Source organism: Centruroides vittatus, unplaced genomic scaffold, assembly GCF_030686945.1.
Source record: "Centruroides vittatus isolate TY-2023 unplaced genomic scaffold, ASM3068694v2 contig_7, whole genome shotgun sequence".
Lineage (NCBI taxonomy): Eukaryota > Metazoa > Arthropoda > Arachnida > Scorpiones > Buthidae > Centruroides > Centruroides vittatus.
The window spans coordinates 811,842-835,470 of record NW_027122442.1 but is presented as its reverse complement, the minus strand read 5'-3'; the positions used below and the strand labels follow the sequence as shown (position 1 = coordinate 835,470).

The 23,629-nt window shown below is 27.4% G+C and overlaps 1 protein-coding gene across 1 annotated transcript in view; it reads right to left on the bottom strand.

The window, feature by feature from the left end:
• The window catches only part of CenG1A (Centaurin-gamma-1A), a 121,128-nt gene that overhangs the window by 38,492 nt on the left and 59,007 nt on the right, over positions 1–23,629 (bottom strand). Inside the window, exons 3-6 of the mRNA XM_067276506.1 lie at positions 12,553–12,640; positions 5,238–5,323; positions 2,530–2,671; positions 422–556 (exon numbers count right to left, since the gene is read on the bottom strand). Coding sequence (XP_067132607.1) covers positions 422–556; positions 2,530–2,671; positions 5,238–5,323; positions 12,553–12,640 — 451 coding nt within the window. The remainder of the gene's footprint in view (positions 1–421; positions 557–2,529; positions 2,672–5,237; positions 5,324–12,552; positions 12,641–23,629) is intronic.

The following is a 23,629-nucleotide window of genomic DNA, read 5'->3' as shown; positions in this document are numbered from 1 at the left end:
AAATTTATATCATCATCATATTAAATTATTGTATAACATTACATAATTATTTCATAATTAAATTAACGTTAAAATAAATATCTTAAAATTTTTTTTTCAACTTATCTGTAGCATATCTGATGTTTAAAAAGCTGTTTCATAATATTTTAACACAGATATAAAAGTAATTTCCTAGAACTAACTAACTAGCTTTATATACCTTAAGTTTACAAATAAATTTGTAATCACAAATTACGTGAAATGGTCTTTACAAATAGATTTTTATAATTTATAAGAAATCCTTCAAATGCATTACATATTTTTAAAATCTAGTTCAAAACATTGTTGACATGCTTGAAAATATAATAATAATAAATAATAAATAATAATAATAATAAATCATGATAATCGCATCATAATAATAATAAAAAGGAATTATTACCATCTTGAAAAACTCTTTCTACATTTAATCCATATGTAGCACATGTTTCATAATAGGAACACCTTTTAAGATCACTAGCTAATTTTCTTGCTCTGCTATCATCAATAACACGAGGATTACTTTCACTTATTGCATCTAAAAATAAAAATTTTTCAACTGAAATTTATAAGAAAAACAGTGTATTTTAAAAATTCAACATAGCAAAAAATTAAGAAATTATTTTCCAGAGGTAAATAGAACAAATTAATATAATTTTTAGATATATTTAAATCTTGTCATCAGAACAATGCACAGAAATCTATTGAAGATGGCAAGAAATTCTATGAAAACATTATGAAATTAAAAAGCAACAATTAATATCTCCATAAAAACATAACCAAAAACTAAACTAACATGAATATAATTATAAAAAAAAAGAATGGATTCGTGGTACATTTTCAAAGTAAAAAATTAGTGATAATTAATATTTATTTTTTAAAATTATACCTACATGTGTGTCATAGAAATGAAGTTATTCAAATTTAGATACTAATTATCTACAACTTTTAGTCTCATGAGATTATAGCATTAAAAATTGATTTAATTTTAATTGAGCATTCTTTTTTTTATCATTCAAGAAATTTTATAAGTTTTTAGTATCTATACTAAAAATAAAACTTATCATTATGCATTATATTATCACAAAATACACAAAACTAACATTTTTATTATTGTAATAATTATTAATTTGTAATAGATATGCAATATATGAATTAAAATCCAAAATCTACACCTACAAAACCTGAATCTAAATACAGGATTAATTGAAAATAAAAGTTTAACCTTAATAGACTCCAAAATAAATTGCATTTAGATTTATGCTTGCAATTGAACAGCTTTTAGTTATAATTTTTCAATATATGATAAACTATTAAAAAGTAATTATTTTTTAAAAAAGAAAATTTTTAAACTACTCCAATTCTCATTCAAGTAATATCTGAATTAATCAGAATTTCTAATTAAGAATCTCCCATTCTTAGAATAAAGTTCAGAATATGTAACATATGCATCTACAATTATATAAACTTATTTCCTTAATTTAAAATATTTAAATCATAAAAAAATGAAATTAAATTTTAATTAATATCTTCAAAATATTCAAATAGTTTGTAAAATAAAATTATATTTGAAAGTTTATATTATGAATGAAGTAAACATTATGAATTAAAAAAATAAATTAAAATTGATTTTAAAAAGTCACACAGGTAATAAAATCAATTCATTTATCAAAGTTAATATTTGATGAAAAAACATATTTATAATTAAAATTAAGTAGGACTGAAGGGATGAATTTTCCATTTCAAGTTCTCAAACTTGTTAAGAGTAATGTTGGCAGTATGCAGTCTTGCATTGCCTAGCAAGATCATGCCATCTGACATCATGTACCACACTTATTTTTGATTATTGTATGAAGTTGATGCAGGATTATGTCCTGCAGTCTGGATCTGTCACTATGCAAGTTAAGTTTCACATGTTTAGTGATTGAAAAACACCTGAAGGATCATAGATTTACCTCAGATGTAAAGATGCAAGATGTGGTCATAGACTTCCTGAAGCATCAATAACCAAAAGGACTTCTATAAGGATAGTATCACCAGACTTGTTACCCAATAGGACAAATTTCTCAATTACAAATTGCACTAATGATAAACACTGTATGGGCAATCAGATTAACAAAATGTATTGGTTAATATGCTGGTAATTTGATACTTTTTACTAGTAAATTTGGTAAGAAAGAGGTACACATAATGTTTTAAAATCAAATATATTATAAAACCAAAAACCATCTCTAGCATTAGTCTGTTTGCATTAATTACCAGACTGCATTTGCTATTTTCTGATTTGAAGAATATGAAGAAATTTTTTTAATGATATATTCTTGAGCTGTAATACAAGTGCAGAATTTGATTGTATCTTAATGCCAACATGTAGTAGTATTGATTTTTCACTACAGAATTTAATCGCAAAATTAAACTGTTTCAATTAAAATCATCTCTAGATAAACAGAAATAAGAATAAATAATACACTGAAATATATCTCAAATAAAAAATAAAGCATTTTATCATACCTTGTGTACCAACTAACACTAGTGGAACTTCAGCAGCATTTCGATAATGTGACATCTTAGTATAATAATTACAAATGGCATTGAATGATGGTTCATTTTCTAAGCTAAATACAAAAATGACAGCATCTACCCAGCAACTGAACTGTAAAGAGTTAAAAAATTACTATTATTATTGTAAATATAATTAAATGCTTACTTTATTATATTTTCTAGCATTATCTTATAATATAATTGAGATGGGTTGATGATAATGATAAGCATAGAACCCAATTGGTTAGGAGTTGAAAGTTGAAATTTGGTATACAGTTAGGGTATGCCACGAGAATACATACTGATAAGGGATTTTTTGGAAATTCCTTCCACGGGAGAGAGGAAGAGGATTAAGGATTACCCTGAAGAACTTGGCTTCTACTGTACTATTTTAGATGCAGTTTTTTGCAATTTTGAGGGAAACTGAACACATTTTTAGACCCATCTAAAAATTCTCTAATTAGCTTCGGAAGAGGTGGGACCTAATTCATACACTCAGTGAAATTGGGTAAGATCAGCTATATAACTATAAAGGTTATCTTAGATAAGGGTTTATCACACAAGGTGGTCAATCTAACACATTTTAAAAATTCTTTAAATTGTGTATAGTAGAGGAATAAAGAATTTTTAAAATGTGTCAGATTCGGCACTCGGTGTTATAAACTCTTATGTAAGATAACCTTTGTAAATATAAATCAAATACCATAACATAATATAGTAGAAGCATTAGAAGTACAAAATAATCTAATAATCTTAACCTTTGCTATTGTTATTTTTTGCCCAATCAATGCCAGGCTCATCTGCTAGGAATAAAATAATTTTTTAAAAATTAAAACAAAAATTCATAAAATTATTATTATAAACTTCACTTTTTCCAACACCAGAATGTAATCAATTACATACCTCAAAGCCTGTTACCAGTGTGCAATTAACATCAAAAATGAAAAAATAAATTTTACGAATTTTTTTGAACTTTCAACGTTTCTTCTTCAGGCAGCAACGAATTTGTTAGAATGTCTTTTTTTTTTTTTGTTAATTGTACACCAGTAACGGCTTTGAGGTATGTAATTGATTATTATTATATAAGTAAATACATGAATTCTGAGCAAGAGCTAAAGGATATAAAAAAGGATTAACTGATATACAAACAAAGTATTTGTTTTTTTCAATAATGTATGCATAAATAATGAGTGCCAACTCAAATTTCTTGAAATAACATAGACCTGTTTTATAGAGTTACTTAATGTGAGCAACTTGATGAACCACACATTGAAAATCTTAGAGAGAGTTATTGAGAGAATGCTGAGAATGTGTTTCATCATCAAGGGAAATAAATCAGTGTCGGTTCATGCGAGAAAGATCGACAGTAGAAGCAATTTTCCTCCTGTGCCAATTTAAAAAAAAAAAAAAAAAAACAGATTTCTGTGTTTTCATTGACCTGTAAAAAGCCAACAATAGAATTCCAAGAGAAGTGATTTGATGGGTATTAAGGAATAAAGAGGTGAAGAAGGGATATATTAAGATCATTGACTATATGTACAAAAGGGTCCACAACAAGAATAAGGAGATCATGTGGGATTGACCAATGAGTTTCCCCATAGACATTGGTCTGTACCAGGGCTCAACTCTTAGTTTTTACTTATTTGTCTTGATTATGGATGTATTGACAGGCAACTTACAAGATGAAATATCTTGGTGTCTGCTGTTTGCAGTTCATATTGTGCTTATTGATGTGGACAAGGACAAATTACACTAAGCTGGAAAAGTGGAAGGAAAAAGCTTAAAGATTAGTAGAAAGAAAACTGAGTATATGAAATGTGCTATGGGGAAAATGCTTCTGAGAATGAATTTGATATGAAAATTGAAGGAGCAAGAGTGAAAGATTAAAATATTTGGAGTCAGTACTCCAACAAGATAGAGAGTTGATGAAGATATAACAGTCGTAGCTGGTTGAACTAAATGGAGGGGGGCTAGTGGAGTATTTTGTGATAGAAGAATGCCTCCAAGATTAGAAGAAAAATTTTTTTAAATGGTTGTTAGGTCTGCAATGTTGTATGGTTCAGAGTGCAAGACTAAAGAAAGTGCAGGTACAGAGATTTCATGTTGCAGAAATGTGGATGTTGAGATCAATGTGAGCAAGCTCCAATAAAAAGCAGACTTTTGTTATTTAATATAAGCATGATCATAGCATAATAAATTAACTTACTGGTAGTTAAAAATTATTAAATTACAATATGTTTACAATATTATATTAACTGTAAACTTTTAAATGAACATATTAAAATAGTTGTCTATATTAATTATATGTAGATAAATATATAAATATAGATATAACAACTTAATAATCTATATATAACTTTTGAATGAATTTGAATACTATACTGCATGTATGCTATATATAACATATACACAGTACATGCATACGATTCAATTAATATAAAGGAAAATAATTACAATCTAAAATTTCTACTTATAATAAATAAGCAGGTTTACAGTTGTTTAGAATAATTTTGGGTCAAATTTTTATGAAGTATATGATTTTTACACTTGACTATATTACAAAATTTTACTACTACATTAGTATAATTTTCTTAAATATTTTCAGTGCAATAACATTAGTATTCATTGCAATTTGCAATAATTTATCTTGTACGTTGCATGAACAATACAACATTTACCTGTAATTCTGGTGTGCCACCTTCGTCTCTAATTAATAGTAAATAACTTTGACCTTCAATAACCACTTCTTTTTTAAATCTTCCACCTGTAATAAAAATATATTTCATATATCAATATCCCAAAAACCCAATATACTAATAATCATCCAACCATCAGTCAAATTAATTGGGCAGAAATTATGCTACAAGGTATGTATTAATTAAAAATTATATGATTAGAACTAGGGGTAGGCATGTTCTAATCATGTAATTTCTAATTAATACATATAGCATAATTTCTGCCTGATTAATTTGGCTGATGGTTGGATGATTAAAAATATTTCATGTTCTGTTATATTTAGCTTAACAATTTAATTCCTAAATACTACATAATCTATAATCTACAATTATGCATACAAAATGTATAAATGCATTTTTAACAACCTGGTTGTGTGTATAATTAAGGTAAGAGTACTTATAACTGATGTCACCTTGTATTTCCTTCATACAGAAATACTGACATGCTAACTCATTCATATAATACACTATACCAGCATTTCTCAAACTTTTTGCTCGCACAACCAAATATATTTGTAAGGGTTCCACAGCTAAAACGTTTATAATATAAAATTGGTAAACTGCATCACTGTATATTATATAATAAAATAAAATTTATGTATTATTGATAATAACTTGTGTGTGTGAAATGTAACATTGAATACATTTCTATTAGGTACAGTTCAGGCCATTTTCAATTTGTAACATTTTTTAATAGGTAAATTTCAATAATAAAAAATGTAAGACCGACAATTGTAAATAAAACACTGTTTCAAAATTATTCAGGAATCTATTTTACATTGAAAAATATTACAAGTTCTTTTTATAAACTTAATGAATCCTTAATCTTTGTCTCCTTATTTTGTGCAATTTATTATATAAATGTCTACTAGGACCTATTGTGTTATTAGGACTTATTGTACTGGTGTTCTGTTTTTGCAAATTGAGGAAAACTTATTCAGAAAAAACAATCTTTATTGTTCACCTGGAATTTCACCTGTACACACTATATTTGTGTTTTGGACCTCAAGCAGGTATACAACAACACAATGCTTAAAACAAAATTTATATAAATTTATTTTGTTTGCATCGTGTTTTTGCAAACTTTGCTTACACTTACAGGCAAACTTAATGTTGGTAATCTTATGGCTCCCATTGGATTACCGTCTTAGGAAGTTTTTGGGTGCTCTTTTGCACATGTACTGTTGCTTAATTTTATTATATTTTTAACTCAAAATAAACAAATGTTGATATGTGTTTATCTATACCATCTTCATTTGTACCATGAAATGTACAGTACATATTACTGATAAAATTTGGATTTAAATAATACTATCAACTTTTTTGTCTAAAATTTATATTATATATATAATAAGAATATTAATGCATATCATATTCATTTTTGTTAATAACTGACATGTTTTTACATAACTTATTTGTAAATTTTCATATACAGCTTTTACAATGAAACACACACATTTATGCATCTAACATTTATTGTCAGTAGTAGTGGTTTGGGCAGCTTTGATCACAAAATTAATTTTTAAGATTTGTTTTATTATTATTATAAAATTAAGTTGCAGTGATAATTTAAAATTTGTCGAGTAAATTAAATTAAGATTACAAATTATTTTTAATATCTGATGAAATAATATTTTATTAAGATGCACTCATAATTTTTAAAATAAAAATTTCTCAAATAAATTAAGATTACAAATAAAAACTTGTCGAATGGAATTATTTCAGATCACAAAATTAATTTTTCGAGTAAGATTACAAATTATTTAATTTAATTAATAAATTATTTAAAATTATAAAAATTTGTTGAGTAAATTAAGATTATAAATAATTTTTTAATAAAATTATTTTTAGATCAAAAATTTGTTCAATAAATTAATTACAAATAATTTGTTGAGTAATAGTTTTATTATCAATACTGAAATTTTCTTGATTGATATTCGGGTACACAAAATATTATAACTGAAATTATTTTGAAAAAGGTTTTTACGTTACAGTTTATGTAAGTGTTTCCTCTTTTTCCTTCAGTTTATCTAAAGAAAGGCATATTTCTGCAAGTAAGTGCAGGAATAAATTTTCACGATTGCTGATGATAATTCTCGATTTAATTTTTGATATTTTAAAATGTGACACCAAGAAAGTTGATTTTGGAACTCGTCAATAAATTGTTGGTCAAGTTTTTGGTAACGAGAAACAAAATTCCAGTTAAGTAATCTTGTAATTTGTGTAAAGTTGTGGTTTTTAATTTTTGGTATTTTAAAACTTTTTTTTTATATCTAACTTATGTATGAAGAGGATAATAAAATTATCTGAGAGAGGTTGGAATTTGACGACTATTCCAATCAAGTTGTTCCAAAGTTGGTTAAGAATGACTCGTCTAAAATTAAATCCTTGCAAATTAAATCCCACTTTGCATATTTAATATGCAAAATGGGATTTAATTTGCAAACATTAGGTGTTAGAAGAATGTTAGACAATAATGGGATTCTTGAAAAATGGCCAGATACAAGAAAACTTACAGCCACAGAAAAATTTAAGAAATCAGGTATTAAATTCATTAACTCTAAACTCTAACTCAAATGTAATTTTTTTTACCTCTTAAGTTCCAACTTGGATTTTTTACTGTAGATATAAATTATTTCTAATTTTAAAAAATTTATAAATCAGAACAATTGATATGTATTAAATTACTTTGAAAAATATGAGTAACACAAATTTATTAATATATATTTTAAAATGTCAATGATTCAATGACAAATAATGTATATAAATGAATGAGTCATCCATACTAACATATGTAAGTGAAAGTAAGAATTTAGACATCTGTCATGTAAGTACAAAGGAAACTGTATTTTGACTAACTTACATATCATCCAAATTCTGAATAATTTAATTAAATTCCATCCTTTAACATAATTATCAATCATCATCTTATATAACTTCAATTAGTTATATATGATGATGGTTGATGCAATCATCGCAGCCTGCAGGTTAATGGAGAAACACTGGGAGAAAAATAAACCACTACACACTGCCTTCCTCGACTTGGAAAAGGCCTTTGACCGCATACCCTATCAGCTCATTTGGTATGCACTCCATGACCACAGAGTGCCTGAGGACCTCATCAGCTGGGTCAGAATGCTGTACATAAATACCAGCAACCAAGTGAGGTGCACAGCTGGTACATCTGACAACTTTCCAGTGAACATTGGCATTCATCAGAGCTCCGCACTGTTACCACTGCTATTCATTCTCATCATGGACACTATCACAAAGAATACACAGAATGGTGTGCCTTGGACGCTGCTTTATGCTGACAACATCATGCTTGCAACCACCACTCGAGAAGAGGTACAGTGCCAGGTGCAGGCCTGGAGCAACCGTCTGAGTTGCTTTGGCTTGCGCCTTAACACCAAGATGACTGAATATCTAGAAATGTTTCCAAATGTGGGCACAATCGAGATCAACGGTGATAACTTGTATAAAATGTATACTTTTTGCTACCTTGGCTCAACCCTACAGAGTGAAGGAGGCATTGACGACGAGGTACGAGCGAGGGTAAATGCGGTATGGCTACAATGGAGAGAAGTCACTGGTGTTCTCTGCGACAAAAAGATGCCCATGTACCTAAAATCAAACATCTATTAGACTGTAATACGACCCGTTGCTCTCTATAGTTGGCCATCAATGAGAACAGCTGAACAGCGTCTCCGTTTCATGGAGATGCCATGGCTCACAGGATGCTTGGTGTTTCCTCCTCAACCATATCACCAATGACATAACATGCCAACAATTTTGCATTGCACCAAAAATGAGAGAGAGACGCCTGCGCTGGTTTGGCCACGTCCGACGATCAGCCCCGGATACAAGTTGCCAACATTGCCTACCACCTAGAGGTGAACAGCCGAAGGCCACGCGGAAGACCAAAGCAACGATGGCAAGATGCTATCAACGCAGACGTAAGGGCTCTGCACCTGAACCCAAACAATAAACTTGATCAAACAAAGTGGCATTTGAAGATCCAAATAGCAGACCCTACATCTGTGGGACAATGCTAAGATCTTATATAACTTCAATTCTTACATATTAAAATCTAAATTTTATATAGACTATAGTAATTTTAAGATGATAATTTAACACAGATAAAATGGATAAATTCTTATAAGCAAGACTGAACAAAAATGTTCATATTTTGTGTAGCCTATATATAAACTGATTACTTTAATAAAACTATCTCTAACAGTTGGACAACTAAGCACTAAAATTTAACAAAATTGTTTCTGAAACTAGTTAAGAATTTCAACATTTTAAATATTAGCTTATGCCTCTATGAATAGACTTCATATTTTTGTCACAATTTCCATTAACAGAAATATCTTATTTTAATTTTGTCAAACAAAAAACAAGTTTACAATGTTTTACCCCATTGTCAATTCAAATAGTAAAATCTATATTCTATTGAAATGACAAGGGAGCAAAGATTTTATTTTTAAAAATTAAACTTTGATAGCTGCTTAAGATTATTTCAATTAAAATTTCATAAAAATTTATTTCTTTGAAATACATGTGATAAATGGAAATTTAATCTAATTTATATGATCTCTCAACTTTGTTTTATCCAGAAGTTCAAAGCATTTTTCTTAATGGTGCAGAAGTTAAATCTATAATACGCCTACTGATCTCACCACAGATTTTTCCATTCATGCATTTACTATATATTTAAAATAAATTTAACAAGGTGCCAGAAAAATGTTTAATACCAATTTTTTCTCTATTATTATACATATATATATATATATATATATATATACACACACAGGTAACCCTTGTATAACATGGCACTTCTCTATAGCACGGATTCACTCTAACATAGTTTGAGAATTAAGAACATCCCCTGTATAACATGAGTTCACTCTAACATGGTTCGGGAATTAGGTAAAACACTCGTACAGTACAACATGAAATGTAATAAAAACTGTTACCAGTTGATGATGCTCACACTGAGATCATCATATAGGATGAATAATCCTCTGGTAGAATATTTACTTAAATAATAAATAAGTATTTTACCCATGAAAAAAATCTACTATATAAAGTTGAAAAACCAGATTCTATCACTGTATCCCAAAAAATGGCCACTAGGGGTACCCCTGGCTACTATTTAAATTAACAATATAAATTATTTTATATTTTTACAGTATAATATTCAGTATATTATTATTTTTATTTGTAATTTTGTATGCCTCGATGCATGCCTGCAACTGGCCTTTTGACTTGTGAATAATAAATCTGATTTAAAGAAGGATTTAACAGCATGTTTTTTAATTTTTGGAACCTAACCCCCTTTTCACACTTCTTTGTTTTGTATAACACGGATTCGCATAACATGGCAATTTTTTGGAACATAACTCCCGTGTTATACAAGGGTTACCTGTATATAAATACACACACCTTGACTTATAATGGATCTTGACATAATTCTGACCAAATCCCTGACAAAAATTAAGAAATCACTTCATCATGGAGATGTTTTTGCAGTTTTTTAATCATATAGCAAATAAACAAAACAAGCAATTACTACCAAATGCTTTTTAATAATAGTCAAACTTTTGATTACTAAAAGTTATTAAAATTTGTATCTAAATTTGTTCTTAAGTTACGAATCTTAACAATTCAAATATTTGATGAGTGAATCTTAATTATGTAAAGGCCATCATTTTCAAAACAAACACATTAACATTTGGAAATATCCATCATCTTTCATAATATGCAGGAAATGATTGCTAGAGCATAATGTCATTAAAACACCAATATGTTGCTGAGTGCTGTCTTCTAAGCAGAAAATGAATGTTTGTGGTATTAGAAGTTAAAACAGATATATGTAAACAGTTTACTTTTGGCAATCTTGCAATATACAGTTAAATTTAGCTGCATATAAAAATTAGCTAATTCTGTATTTTTGAAAGCTACTTTATTTTTTAAAAAATATTCTGAGTACCATTCCAACATTCAAAAAAGTTCTGGAGTGGTGCTCCAGATAAGCTCTGGCACAAAAAAACATTAAATATTTGTCTCTGGTATTGTGGTTTATCCATAAACAGAAAAAAAGGATAAATAAAAATCACACAGTACATCTGACCTAACATATTCTGTAAAGCTTCCATACAAAGATGTTTTTGCTGATCTAAGAGAAAATGACACTTTACCAGTTCAAGTCTCAGCTTATGTCTTATATTATGGTGTAATTAATATTCAGAAAATAACACTTTTCTTACTTATTCCGGCAACATTTATTCTGAATTACAATTTTCTACTTTATTTTACAATTCTGAATTAATCCATGTCAGTTTACTTAAGAATGTAATTTTTTAAAATCAAATCCATGATACTTGTAGAACATTTCTCCATTTTTTGAATGTTTGATAAATGGAATGGTTTTTGTTTTACTTTAAGAAAGCCACTAAATGCAGCCAAAAACATTTGTAATTCAGAATAAACATTGTTGTAGTAAGTAAGAAAGGTGTTATTTTGTGCTTGTCAACGTTAATTGAAAAGTTCCAGTTTATTAATTAACTTTATAGTGTAATCACATTTCTACAATTGTCTCCAGCCATTCTGCAATCTAACAGTTGCTCTTCCATCAGCACCAATAATTGATTAAGTATTTTTCAACACTTCTTGTAAGTTTCTTGCACTTTAAGATCATCCACTATGTTTCAGTTGTAATGATTTAACCAGTTTTGAACTGTTCATGTCAATCATAACATCTTAATTTACCTCTTTTTCCAATTTAACACAAAAATTAATATATTCTCAGTTCTTTTAAACTTTGAAAACTTTTCTGAAATTTGCATGCAAACTTAATTCTCTTTTATTAATGTAAGAACTATTACATGGGTACCTGTGAACTAGTTCAATGTTTATTATCACATGAAAACAAAAAACCGACCACGCACAAAATTACAAAAAATTGTATCCAATATTTTTTCATTTTACCTATTCATTCAGGAAACATTTTGAATATACCACACGTACCTGAACCAATTACCAATGTTGGAAAAGACAAAAAAAATATGTTGTTAACGTTTTCAAACTTTGAAAGTTCTTCCCTTTTGAATATACCTTACACCTTATATATATATATATATATATATATAATATATATAAGGTGTAAGGTATATAAGTGCAAGATTATGTGTGTGTAAGTTCATTCACACAGATTTTTATATAAATAATATAAATACACACAATATCTATTTACCTTCTGGAGATTCATCTTGCATATAAGATCCAGTCAGATATCTATGAACCAACGCTGACTTTCCACTAGAAAGACTACCTACAATACCCTATAAAAGTATAATATATTATAATTAGAAAAATTTTTTAAACATAAAAATTCAAATTTTTTTTTATTCTGAATACTTCAAAACTACATTTAAAATAAAGCTGTCAAATATAAATTTAAAGAAAACAAATAACAACATATAAAATTAAAAATATCATTGCTGCTATCAATTGCCCTTTTTTTTAAAATCCTGCACAAGTTTTAGAGATGGTGATAATTTGAAATTGACAACAAATTGATTAAAGCAGTGATGAGCAACCCTTGGTGTGTGTACAAACAAGGCCTGCCAACAATTTTTTCTGGTGCATGTAATCCAGGGTTCACTTAAAATAAATATCCAACATCCCTATATATCTTTTTCATGTTTCATAAAGAATTTATCAGGTTTCTAAAGTGTATATATATATATATATATATAGTGTGTATATATATATACACTTTATAAGTGTGTATATATATATATATATATATATATATATATATATATATATATATACACACTTATAATTCAAAATTTTGAAAGTGTATATATATATATATATATATACACACTTTCAAAATTTTGAATCATAGATTTGATAATTTTAGTATGTATGACAAAATCCCTGAGCAAAAGCATATACATTTGTAGAAAAAACTGATCATGTGTTTTGGATCAGTGAAGGAAGGAGCCAAGAATGAGATTTCCTATATGTTTGTTTTTGTATCATCAATAGTGAATTTCTGCACAGGTGCACGAGGCGCACCCATGTGGCCTCATAAATCAAGGCGGCCTCAAAATTCAGCTCTCAAAATAAAAAAAACTATTTTAATTATTTTTTTTCATAGTAAAAATAATTAATAATTTAGCAGTATTCCCTAAATTAAATTACCCTTAATTATTTACCAAACAATAGTAAAATCTATTATAATAATTTATTTGTAAATTATTATTATTTGTAGATTACTAGATTTTTGAAATACAAATCAGTAGTAAATTTAAAAATAAATTTTTTATATCCATGGATTACTTGATTTTTTTTTATTTTTAACACTTACCTATTGAAACTTAATTCTTGTACCAATAAGTTTCAATTTTCATATAATTAATACAATCTGAACATCTGTAACCTTTTAAATACAGCCAGGCAGTTGTAATTTTATATTAATTAATTTTCAATGTTATTTCCCTGTCTCACTTTTTGGACCACTGGTATAGTGCCTACCAGAGTAAAAAACATGCACATAGAATGCACATTGTAGGGTGTAGGGGTAGTGAAAATATTTAGAGGGTGCCTCAAAATTAAATTGCACCTGGGGCCTTTCAAGTGCTGAATCCACCACTGTCAATTCATGTCACAAGAGACTGTAGATATATACAATAGGGTGATGGGAGCTTGTAAGACAGGCCATATCATGGGCTCTTACTAGGAAGTGCTTCCCAAGCTGTATTGTATTTATGCTGTTTTCCTTGCAATCTTTGTCTTGGTTGCCACACTAGCTGGCCCCCTACATTGCCTTGTTAGCCCTTTGGGCCTAAGTGTAAGCCGTGCAACGGGCCTGGGTTAGAAAGGTCATCCACGCCCGTTTTTGTATTAACCAGGAATTAGAACAAACATGGTATTATGTTTTGTTTGTTTGCTCATTAGTAGCCCCACAGTTTTGTAATGTTCGTCAATTCACGATACTGCATCCTGTACACATTTTCCCTGCATCGCAAGAGGCAGCACCATAGGTGTCCTCACCAACCTGTATATGTTATATATTCTGTTTATGTATAGGCTGTGTCCCATGTCTTGTAATTTCTGAAAAATTCAAGACAGAACCGGCAGATGCCATAGGTCCCATTTTTACACTTTCCTATCATTTGTAATATTACAAAATTTAATAATATAATAATTAAACTAAAAAGTAAGGCGATCACAAGAACAGATGACTTCAACGTCTGTTACACACATGTCCGGTCTAAAAAGTGGTGACCTTTCTCTCCTCTCTCCCCTGTCCAATTTTCCTTCCCCTTCGTGACCCCTCAGTTCTCCGAATTCTTGACCATCGCAGATGTGGAGTTAAAGGGGAGGGGTGCTAATGAATAGCAGATTTTAAACTCTGCTTACATCATTCTTTGCTTTCCTTCCTCCTCCTCACTTCCTCTAGAACCCTTCATCCTTTCTTTTCAAAGGCTATGCCGTATGATTCGGCCTTCTAACACTTTTCAACTATGTACTATGTCTTCACTGACTTTCATTGACTTCCACTTGCAACAGATGTGAAAAACCCAATACCTTGCTCTTTCATTTCAAAATATGAAATTAAGTTTACATGCTTTACTCTGCTTTAAAATGTCCACCATAATGTCCATGCTGCCTCTCATCACAGATGAATGACAGGCAATTAAGGTATCAGCCTACCACTCTAGAAATCCAGAATTGAATCTAGTTGATTAAAAAAGCTCAGCAATTTTTCAGGGGTAGTTTGTCATATGTCAAGCCCTGCTCTTGCAGGGCCTGACATAAGACAGACTGGCCACTCCTATAATGGGTTTAATTATTTTTAGCACCCACAGGATGAAAGAAATAACAAGTGTTCCTGTAAGAGGCATGATTAGAAAATAAAGTTGGTCCTATTTATTATACCCAGAAGAAAAGTTCCTCCCATGTATGATAAAATGTATGAAACGAAGCAACAGAATAGATATATTCCCATGTACGATACAAATAACTTGCTGATATGAGAAATTACAATAGAAAAAAAGAAAAAACAAAGGCATTAATGCTAGTTTTCATTAAATTTTATATTTTTAAATCAATAATGTTTTTTTGCATTTTTTGGATACTGCACTTGCATTAAATAACCACACCAGGAAAGAAACTTCAAAATGCAATGACATTGATCCTGATGTAATTAGCATTTTCTTGATTTTTATTCCTCCTGGGAAATTCCAAACATTCCTTATAAACAACTAAATATATTTCATAATTTTTGATTAATATAATTGCTCTCATTCAAAGATATGTTTATTACAGTAGTTCTTTATGATCATTGTGCACCTATATTTTGACAATTTTTATATCAATATTAAATTCATGAAAAATATCTTTAATTATATTTTGAAATGTTAAATAATTAGTATTCATTCTTCACAACATGTAAAATCTAGCAATAAAAGTTACATCATAAATTAATCCATTTTTAACTAATATCCCAGTCATTTGTACAGTTTATCAAATCTGTATATTTTATGCTTTGAAAGATTTTTTGGAATTAATTAAATCTAAAATTGAACTTTTGACTTTAACACATTAACAATCACTACAAATATAAACATCCGATAATCCAATTTTTTAGTTTAACACCGAACAACTGCCAGATTACATCAAGCTATAATAATGCTACTAATTATACACTATGTATCTGCATAGCTAGTGGAAACTACAGGTTCAAGTCGTTCTTTGGACCGATTATTTTCTTTCAGAACCTTCTAAATTATTAAATTTATCAACAGATGGCACCTAATGCCTATCCCTAAGCAAAATTATTTTACTTTTAAAAAATAATTGATAGCATTATTGCAGCCCAATGTAATCTGGCAGTCGTTTGGCATTAAATTAACAATCACTTTCTTTATCTGTTATATAACTTTTTAATGGAAAATAACTGAAATCAATGTGGACTATATATATTTTATATATCCACTATTAATTTCATGTTAACTCAGTTACGTAAGAAAAAATTTTGCATAATAAAAATTCATAAAGAATTAAATTCAAAAAATAAATAAAACAAATTATTAAGATATACAACTAAAAGAATTTTCAAAAAAATAAAAATTACATTTTTTAACATTCAATAGCTTCTTTACAGTCAATTATTTGTAATAAATTACATTAATTGCTTTCATATACTTTGTACAGTGAATTTCCATTAATTAACATGACATCAGGACTGATGCATTGCTGGATTTTCAAATATGCTGCCTTATCAGATGATGGAAGTTTTTCCAGTTTTTTTCAATCCTGTGGACACAATTTTACATATCTTCACTTGCAAAATCATACAAATCTGCCTTTTATAATTGTTTAACATGCCATTTAAATTTTTCCAGGCTATTCCTACCCTTGGTTGGCTTGAAAGAACACTATTCTTACTTTGTGCTTTGTATATTTTAATTTAGTATAAATACAGACTTACACTAATTATCGAAGTACACGAACAGTAATGTATTGTAGCTGTTCATGATAATTATTGATTCCAAGTGTGCTAAATATTTCTTTTCATATCAAACACATTCACTAATGTCTTTACAAAAATCATGCATAAGGTAACTGATTTTATCTAGCACATCATGTCATCTTGATCTTCCTCTGTTTCCACAATGTTTATATCAAAAGTTGATAACAATGGTAAAAAACATTGCTTAACTTTCTGATGAACTCTCATGAACATGTCTCCAAATGCCACTTGCTTACATGATTGTTCCTTTTTTGTGTAAAAACTGTGCAACACACTATGACAGTTTATCACTTCTGATCTGGTTTGTCAACATTTTAAAACTTTGGAATAAAAGAAAAATTAAGTAGTTTGCTGATTAAACTTGATCAAAAATATTTTTGTTAACTTATCTTTAGTGATCATCAAGTCAGACCATTTTGTTCAAGCAACAAATTTAAAAACAAAAAAATTTTTTTCAATCTGGCTTTCACTTAATGAAAAGTAAACATTTTCCATTAAAGTATTAAGTTATAACCAATAACTTAATACTTACTACATTATTAATGATTGCTTATTTATCACCTATTAGTTTTTAGTATGTATGTTAAACCAGAGAAAAAAGAATTTTTATTCTACGAAGCATTTATATTTAAATTATCTTTTACTATTAAAAACAAAAAAAAAGTTAGTTTTAAAAACCATTTTTTTATTTTTAAAAGATGCAATTCATTATCCTTACAAGATCTCAACCTGACAAACTTGAAATCTCACGAAAGATAATATATTATTTTTCAGACAAGATTTTCACTAAGTTGTAGTCCAACAGTGAAAAAGAAAAAATCTTAACTAAAAAAGCACTATCACTATACTGGTAACTAGTACATTGACCCATTAATAACTAGTACAGTAGCATAACCTCTTCAACAATAAGATAAAAACTAGTATAACTTAAGAAATACAAAAAAAATTAATAATCTAATTCTAAACTAGAAGAAAACTAATAGTGATGAAAGAATAAAATTTAATTTTATTTGTATTAATAATGAAATGTAAGTAATAAATCATATTACAAACCACAAATTCTATTTCATATGATAAAAAGACAAGTACAGTTGATTAGATATTTATATATATATATATATATTCCATTTTATATGTTCCATTATTTGCAAAGCATGGCAATTTTACATACACAAATACCAAACTAAGAAATTCAAAAAAATTTTTTTAAGTATTAACATTTATATTTACAATTATTAAAACAAGTTTTTTTTTATAAATTTCACAATAAAATCATAACAAAATTCAATGTGCTACTATATCATTTGAAACAGAATTTATAAAATGGATTATATGGAAAGAATGAGAAATTTCTCTTTTATTCTTTCATCACTACATATGAAATATCTTCATATAATTTTAAATGACAAATTCATAAAAAGGTATTAAAAATTAATTTATAAATATAAAATGAAATATAAATTTTTTTTTTTTTTTTCAAAAAAAAAAAAAAAAAAGTGATTAAACTGAGTCATGTCAAGTTTCAACACACTAACTAATCAATAAATATCACATACATAGATATAATAGGATATCGATTACCTGAAATAATTGATGATAAAAATTATTAAATTATATTATCTATATTAATAAGCATTACATGCATTACGCATATCAATAAAAAGAAAACTGATAGTACGTAAATCTCAGGAGACAGAAATTATGCGTATTTTTCAATTATTAAAAAAAAATATTTAAAATTGATAAGAAATATATTACAATAATTATAATAAGAAATTATACTATATACTAGAACATATTAATAAGAAATAATGATTGTTTAATTCTTTCATCAAAGTTAAGTTGTACAATATATATCAAATATAAAATTAATAATAGTGGAGTCCCAATTATTTAAGATCTTGTGGATCAAAAGTATCTCAGAAAATCTGATAGAACAGCATTTTTGATGAATTACTTAGTAAACTATATTTGATTATAGTAATGTATATGATATACTCTATTTTTAGGTTAAACCTACTTAGTGATCATGAAAACTTAAATTACACAATAAAGCAAATTAAAGAAATTGTAATTGTAGGTTTAAATCTTTTTTAAAAAGTCTTGTTGTCATGAGATGTCACCAAACTAAATTCTTTTTAAAACTTGTAAATATTCAAAAATAGACTTTTAGCTATGAATCTTGATTGATGAGTAACTATTTACTACATTAAGTGGTATTGTTGTCATTGGCAAAGTACTCTTCTACAACTCACCTTATATAATGTTTAACTGGAGGTTCTATAAGGCTCAGTTAATGGGGATCCTATCTTATATTAATGCTCTCATGAGTTACAAAAAAAAAATTCAAATAAAGAATGGCCTAACATAGCCTAGTTTTTAAAATTTTAACAGTAAAACAAATAATCATTATTAAAAATTACATATATTAAAAGAGCTGTGAGAATTCTTTGATAATTTTTATTATAAATGTCTTATATAGGATTACCCTCATTAAAAACTAAAAGTAAGTCTCCTATTTTTATAAGATTTTTTCATTCATAAAAATAAATCTATTTTAATAGAATTTCAACTTTCATATTAGCAAAATCAAAATTACAAGTGACGTCATTGCTAAGAAAGTTTAAACGATATTGTCAATATCGTTTAAACTTTCTTAGCAATGACGTCACTTGTAAGAAGAAACCTTCATAAACACTGACATCACGTAAATATCTGCTAATGTTCCAACCGACCTTATTGTACCTGAAGAAGGCCATTCAAAACAGCCGAAAACATTTGTACTTAGTGACTTGCTAGAAACAAAGTGTGAAAGGTTTTTTTGTGTTACTGATTCTAATTTTACTCATCAGAACCAAACAAATTCTTTTTGTGGTCTTAAATATAGATATAAAAAAAACTATCAGAGAATTATAGCCAATCTCAATTTGTTCACTGTGTGTGGGCCTAAATCACAAGTTTTCCATGTTTTGTTCATATTTGCAAAGTTCATCCCTTTTTTAATTGAATTGGAAAATTGGATTCAAATTTCTTATGGTAGGACAACTATTTTTTTATGACAGCTATTTGGTCAATTTGTCCTCGGAGAGAGGAAAACTTTCATAACTCTTTGGAAACAAATGGAATGAACCTCAAATTTTGAATAAAGATTAATACTTCAATAAGAGCACTGCAAATTTCACAGTATTAAAATCATAAATAACTTTAGAATGTAAATAAAATCCAAACACACAGCATATTTATCTATTGACAAAATCTGGATTCTAATATAGTAGACCCCCCCTATAACACGGATTCATATAACACGGCGAAAAAAATTGTGATTGTATTCGTATAACAAGCTAAAAGAGACTCGTATAACACAGTAAAACGTCATCGTCGACTCATGTCGCGACAGGATTGGTCGAATCTGGAGCAATAGCGGATATTATTTAAACTCGTACAAACCGTTGAGTTTAAATGAGCACTGGACCTACTAAAAAACATTTATTATTCAACAGCCATAAAAATTATATTTTTTTAATGATGTCTCCAAAGTTAAGTTATTTTTCTGCGAAAAATTCACTGATCAGGAAACGCGCCCGCCGTTCGATGAGCCGGTCCGCGACAAAAACAAGCTTAAGCAATGGCATCGTCAAACGGTGCACACTCGTAAGTAATCCTGCAATTTTTTGTTTATAGGATAATATATGGATTATTCCCGAAAAAATTATATGTTTTGGAAATGTTGAGTTAAATTATTCTACAATCAAATTAATTTTATGGAAGAAAATCTTTCAAACAGCTGTAGCTCCTAAACTGCACATGTGCCAGGCTGTGATTGGCTCATATATTTAAGGGACTTGTACAACACGGATTCATATAACACAGAACGTATCTACTGTGTTATGGGGGGGGGGTCTACTGTAATTTAATTAAAAAGTTATTGTTTCACTTAAGTATGAAATAAAACTTAATCTAAATAATCTTATATTTATCATTGATTATCATCTATATGATTTATAATTATAATTTAGTACAATTTATTAATAATATAATAAATAAAATTTCAGGTAGTAAACACAATTAGTCCAAATAAAATCAAAATATATTGATGTATTTCCCATTTCTTGAAAACCTACATAATACATTAAATGGATTTTTTACTAATATATACAAAAGAAAATGCTATTTGCAAATATTTAATCAGCCCTGTCTATCACACTGTTGCAAACAAATTTATTCAATAATATGTTGAATCTGTATTACTGAACTGCTTTATGAATTCCACTATTTAATCAGATATAAATCCTAATTATAAAACTGGCAATATATAATACAGTAGAGCATCGATTATCCGACCCCGATTAACCGATAAGTCGGTTAACCGACCGCGTTCTAGTCGGCAAATTCAAACGTCCGCTAGTGACGTGGCGCTACAATATTTGGTTATGTCTTAGCTACTTTAATATTATTTTTGTTAAATTTTTGCACGTTTTAGCTGGCAGCACTGGCTCGACCATGAAAGGGAGGCTAGTATTTAAACCAGGACTAATACACTATACTAATAATGTATTTTTTCATACTTTTCGGTTATCCGACTTTTCAGTTATCCGACCAACCCCAGTCTCCAATTAAGTCGGATAATCGATGCTCTACGGTACTTCCTAATATTTAAAAAAAAAATTGTTTTTGAATTTATTAATTTAATAAATATTAATCTACATAATTAAATTATTTCATGTTTACGTACATAAATTTTACTGAAGATATATAAGAAAAAGTGTACAAATTTTCAATTTAAAAATATTAAAATAATAATAATAATAATAATAATAATAAATAAACAAAATTATAAAAATTATAGTTTTCTTCAAATACAATACAAACACTTATTTGTCACTTTTTGAATGTCTTTTTAAATTATTTATCCCAAAAATACTTAAAAATTAACAGATAAAATTAGATTGTTTGAAAATATTCATTACTGAATTATGTGAACAGCAGCAAAATTTTGTTAGAAATTGCAGTATTTACTTTTGTTAGCTTTATCTTAAAAAATAATTTAATTAGAATATATATAATATTAAATATGAATTAGTATTTGGTTTATGAGTTCTATTTTAAATAGAACTCAGATACAATTTAAAGAAATTTAGCATAGTTTTATTGCAGGATCTCCTTTCATAGTAATTTTTTTAACTCCAAAATTTGGAATAAAAGCAGTGTCATCTGTTTGTGTAATTATTATTAACTAGAAATTAATTTTGAATTTAATTAAAATAATTTTAATTAACCACAATTATAATCCAAATAAACTAGCTTTATACTTATTAGAATAATATTTAAAAAAAAATGTATCCAGTTATACTGCAGAATCCTATATAATAATGAATTAAAACACCTATTGGCCTAATTTTCATAAAATTTAGAAATTAAATAAAGATAATTTTTCATAACACTTAGTAGCATAATTAAAAGAAAAATCAATCACTCACTCACATTTTTAAAACAAAACAATCTTTAAAAAAATTATCACCACAAAAGCATAAATCAAAACAAAAGCATTAAAATTATATAATGTAATAATGATAAAGCTGATTAAATGATAAAATTTATGATGAAATAATTTTAGTCACAAGATATTTATGTAATAAAGATTCATATTTTCTGTAACTGATTTCATAATTTAAAAATATTTATAGAAATACAAATCATTTTTGTGTTATTTATTTTAGTATTCAATGAAAAACTAATTTTTTGCCTATTTTATAGTAGTATTTTTATATATGAAATTTTTTAAAACCCAGTCAAAATTTATTGTGTCAAAAACAAAGTATCAAATTTTAAGTACAGTATAATATACCTAGCAAATTTTTAGCATTTGAGTAAATTTTACAGTAAAAAAAAATGATTTAACATGATATGAAATGAGAAATAAAAATATTTTGACACATTAGTAACAAATATTTATTGTTTTAAATATCTTTAAATAAAAATTAGAAGAAGTGTCTTAACTTTTAAATTTAAAAAAATATTACATAATTTAAAAAATTATTCTATCTATTATTAAATAAAATAATTAAATAGATCTGTACATAAAAAACATTTAATCTCACTGAGGAAATATTAAATTTAAAAAATATATTAAAAAAACACCACTTAAGATTTTAAAAATATTGGTTTCAATAAAAAATTAACTTGCTAATCACTTGCTAATTCAATAAATTAACTTGTTTGAACAAGAAACAAGAAACTAAATTCAAACATACAACACACATTAAACAGAGAAAACTGAACTTAAAGCAAAACATAGAACTGAATATTAAAACAATATGCTCTAACATCAAGTATTATTAGAGCTAACTAATTAACTTAAAACATAAATCATCTTAAATAAATATTTATTTTATGTAACACTTCAAATTGTTACCTTTACAATTTCCTGTATTTGTTATATATGTTCAACATTTAATATTGTAAGATAAACTAAAATAATATACTTCCAATCCTGTTTTTATATAGTTTTTTTACATGAACTGAAAAACAGAATTTTTGATTTAACATGATCACAATTTGTTTTGTTCTAACACATTTCAATAACTGTCTTTTTAAAAATCCCCATTTGATTTTAATTTGAAGAAAAAAAAATATCAATACTTACACTTCCTCTTCTAGAAATATAGTACTTTTTTAAATAACTTATTTGAAGGTGTTTAATGACAGTGTCACTATCTTTATCTTGTGAGTGAAATAGTTAGAAAACATTTAATTCAAAGTTTGACTAAAAGTTACAATAATT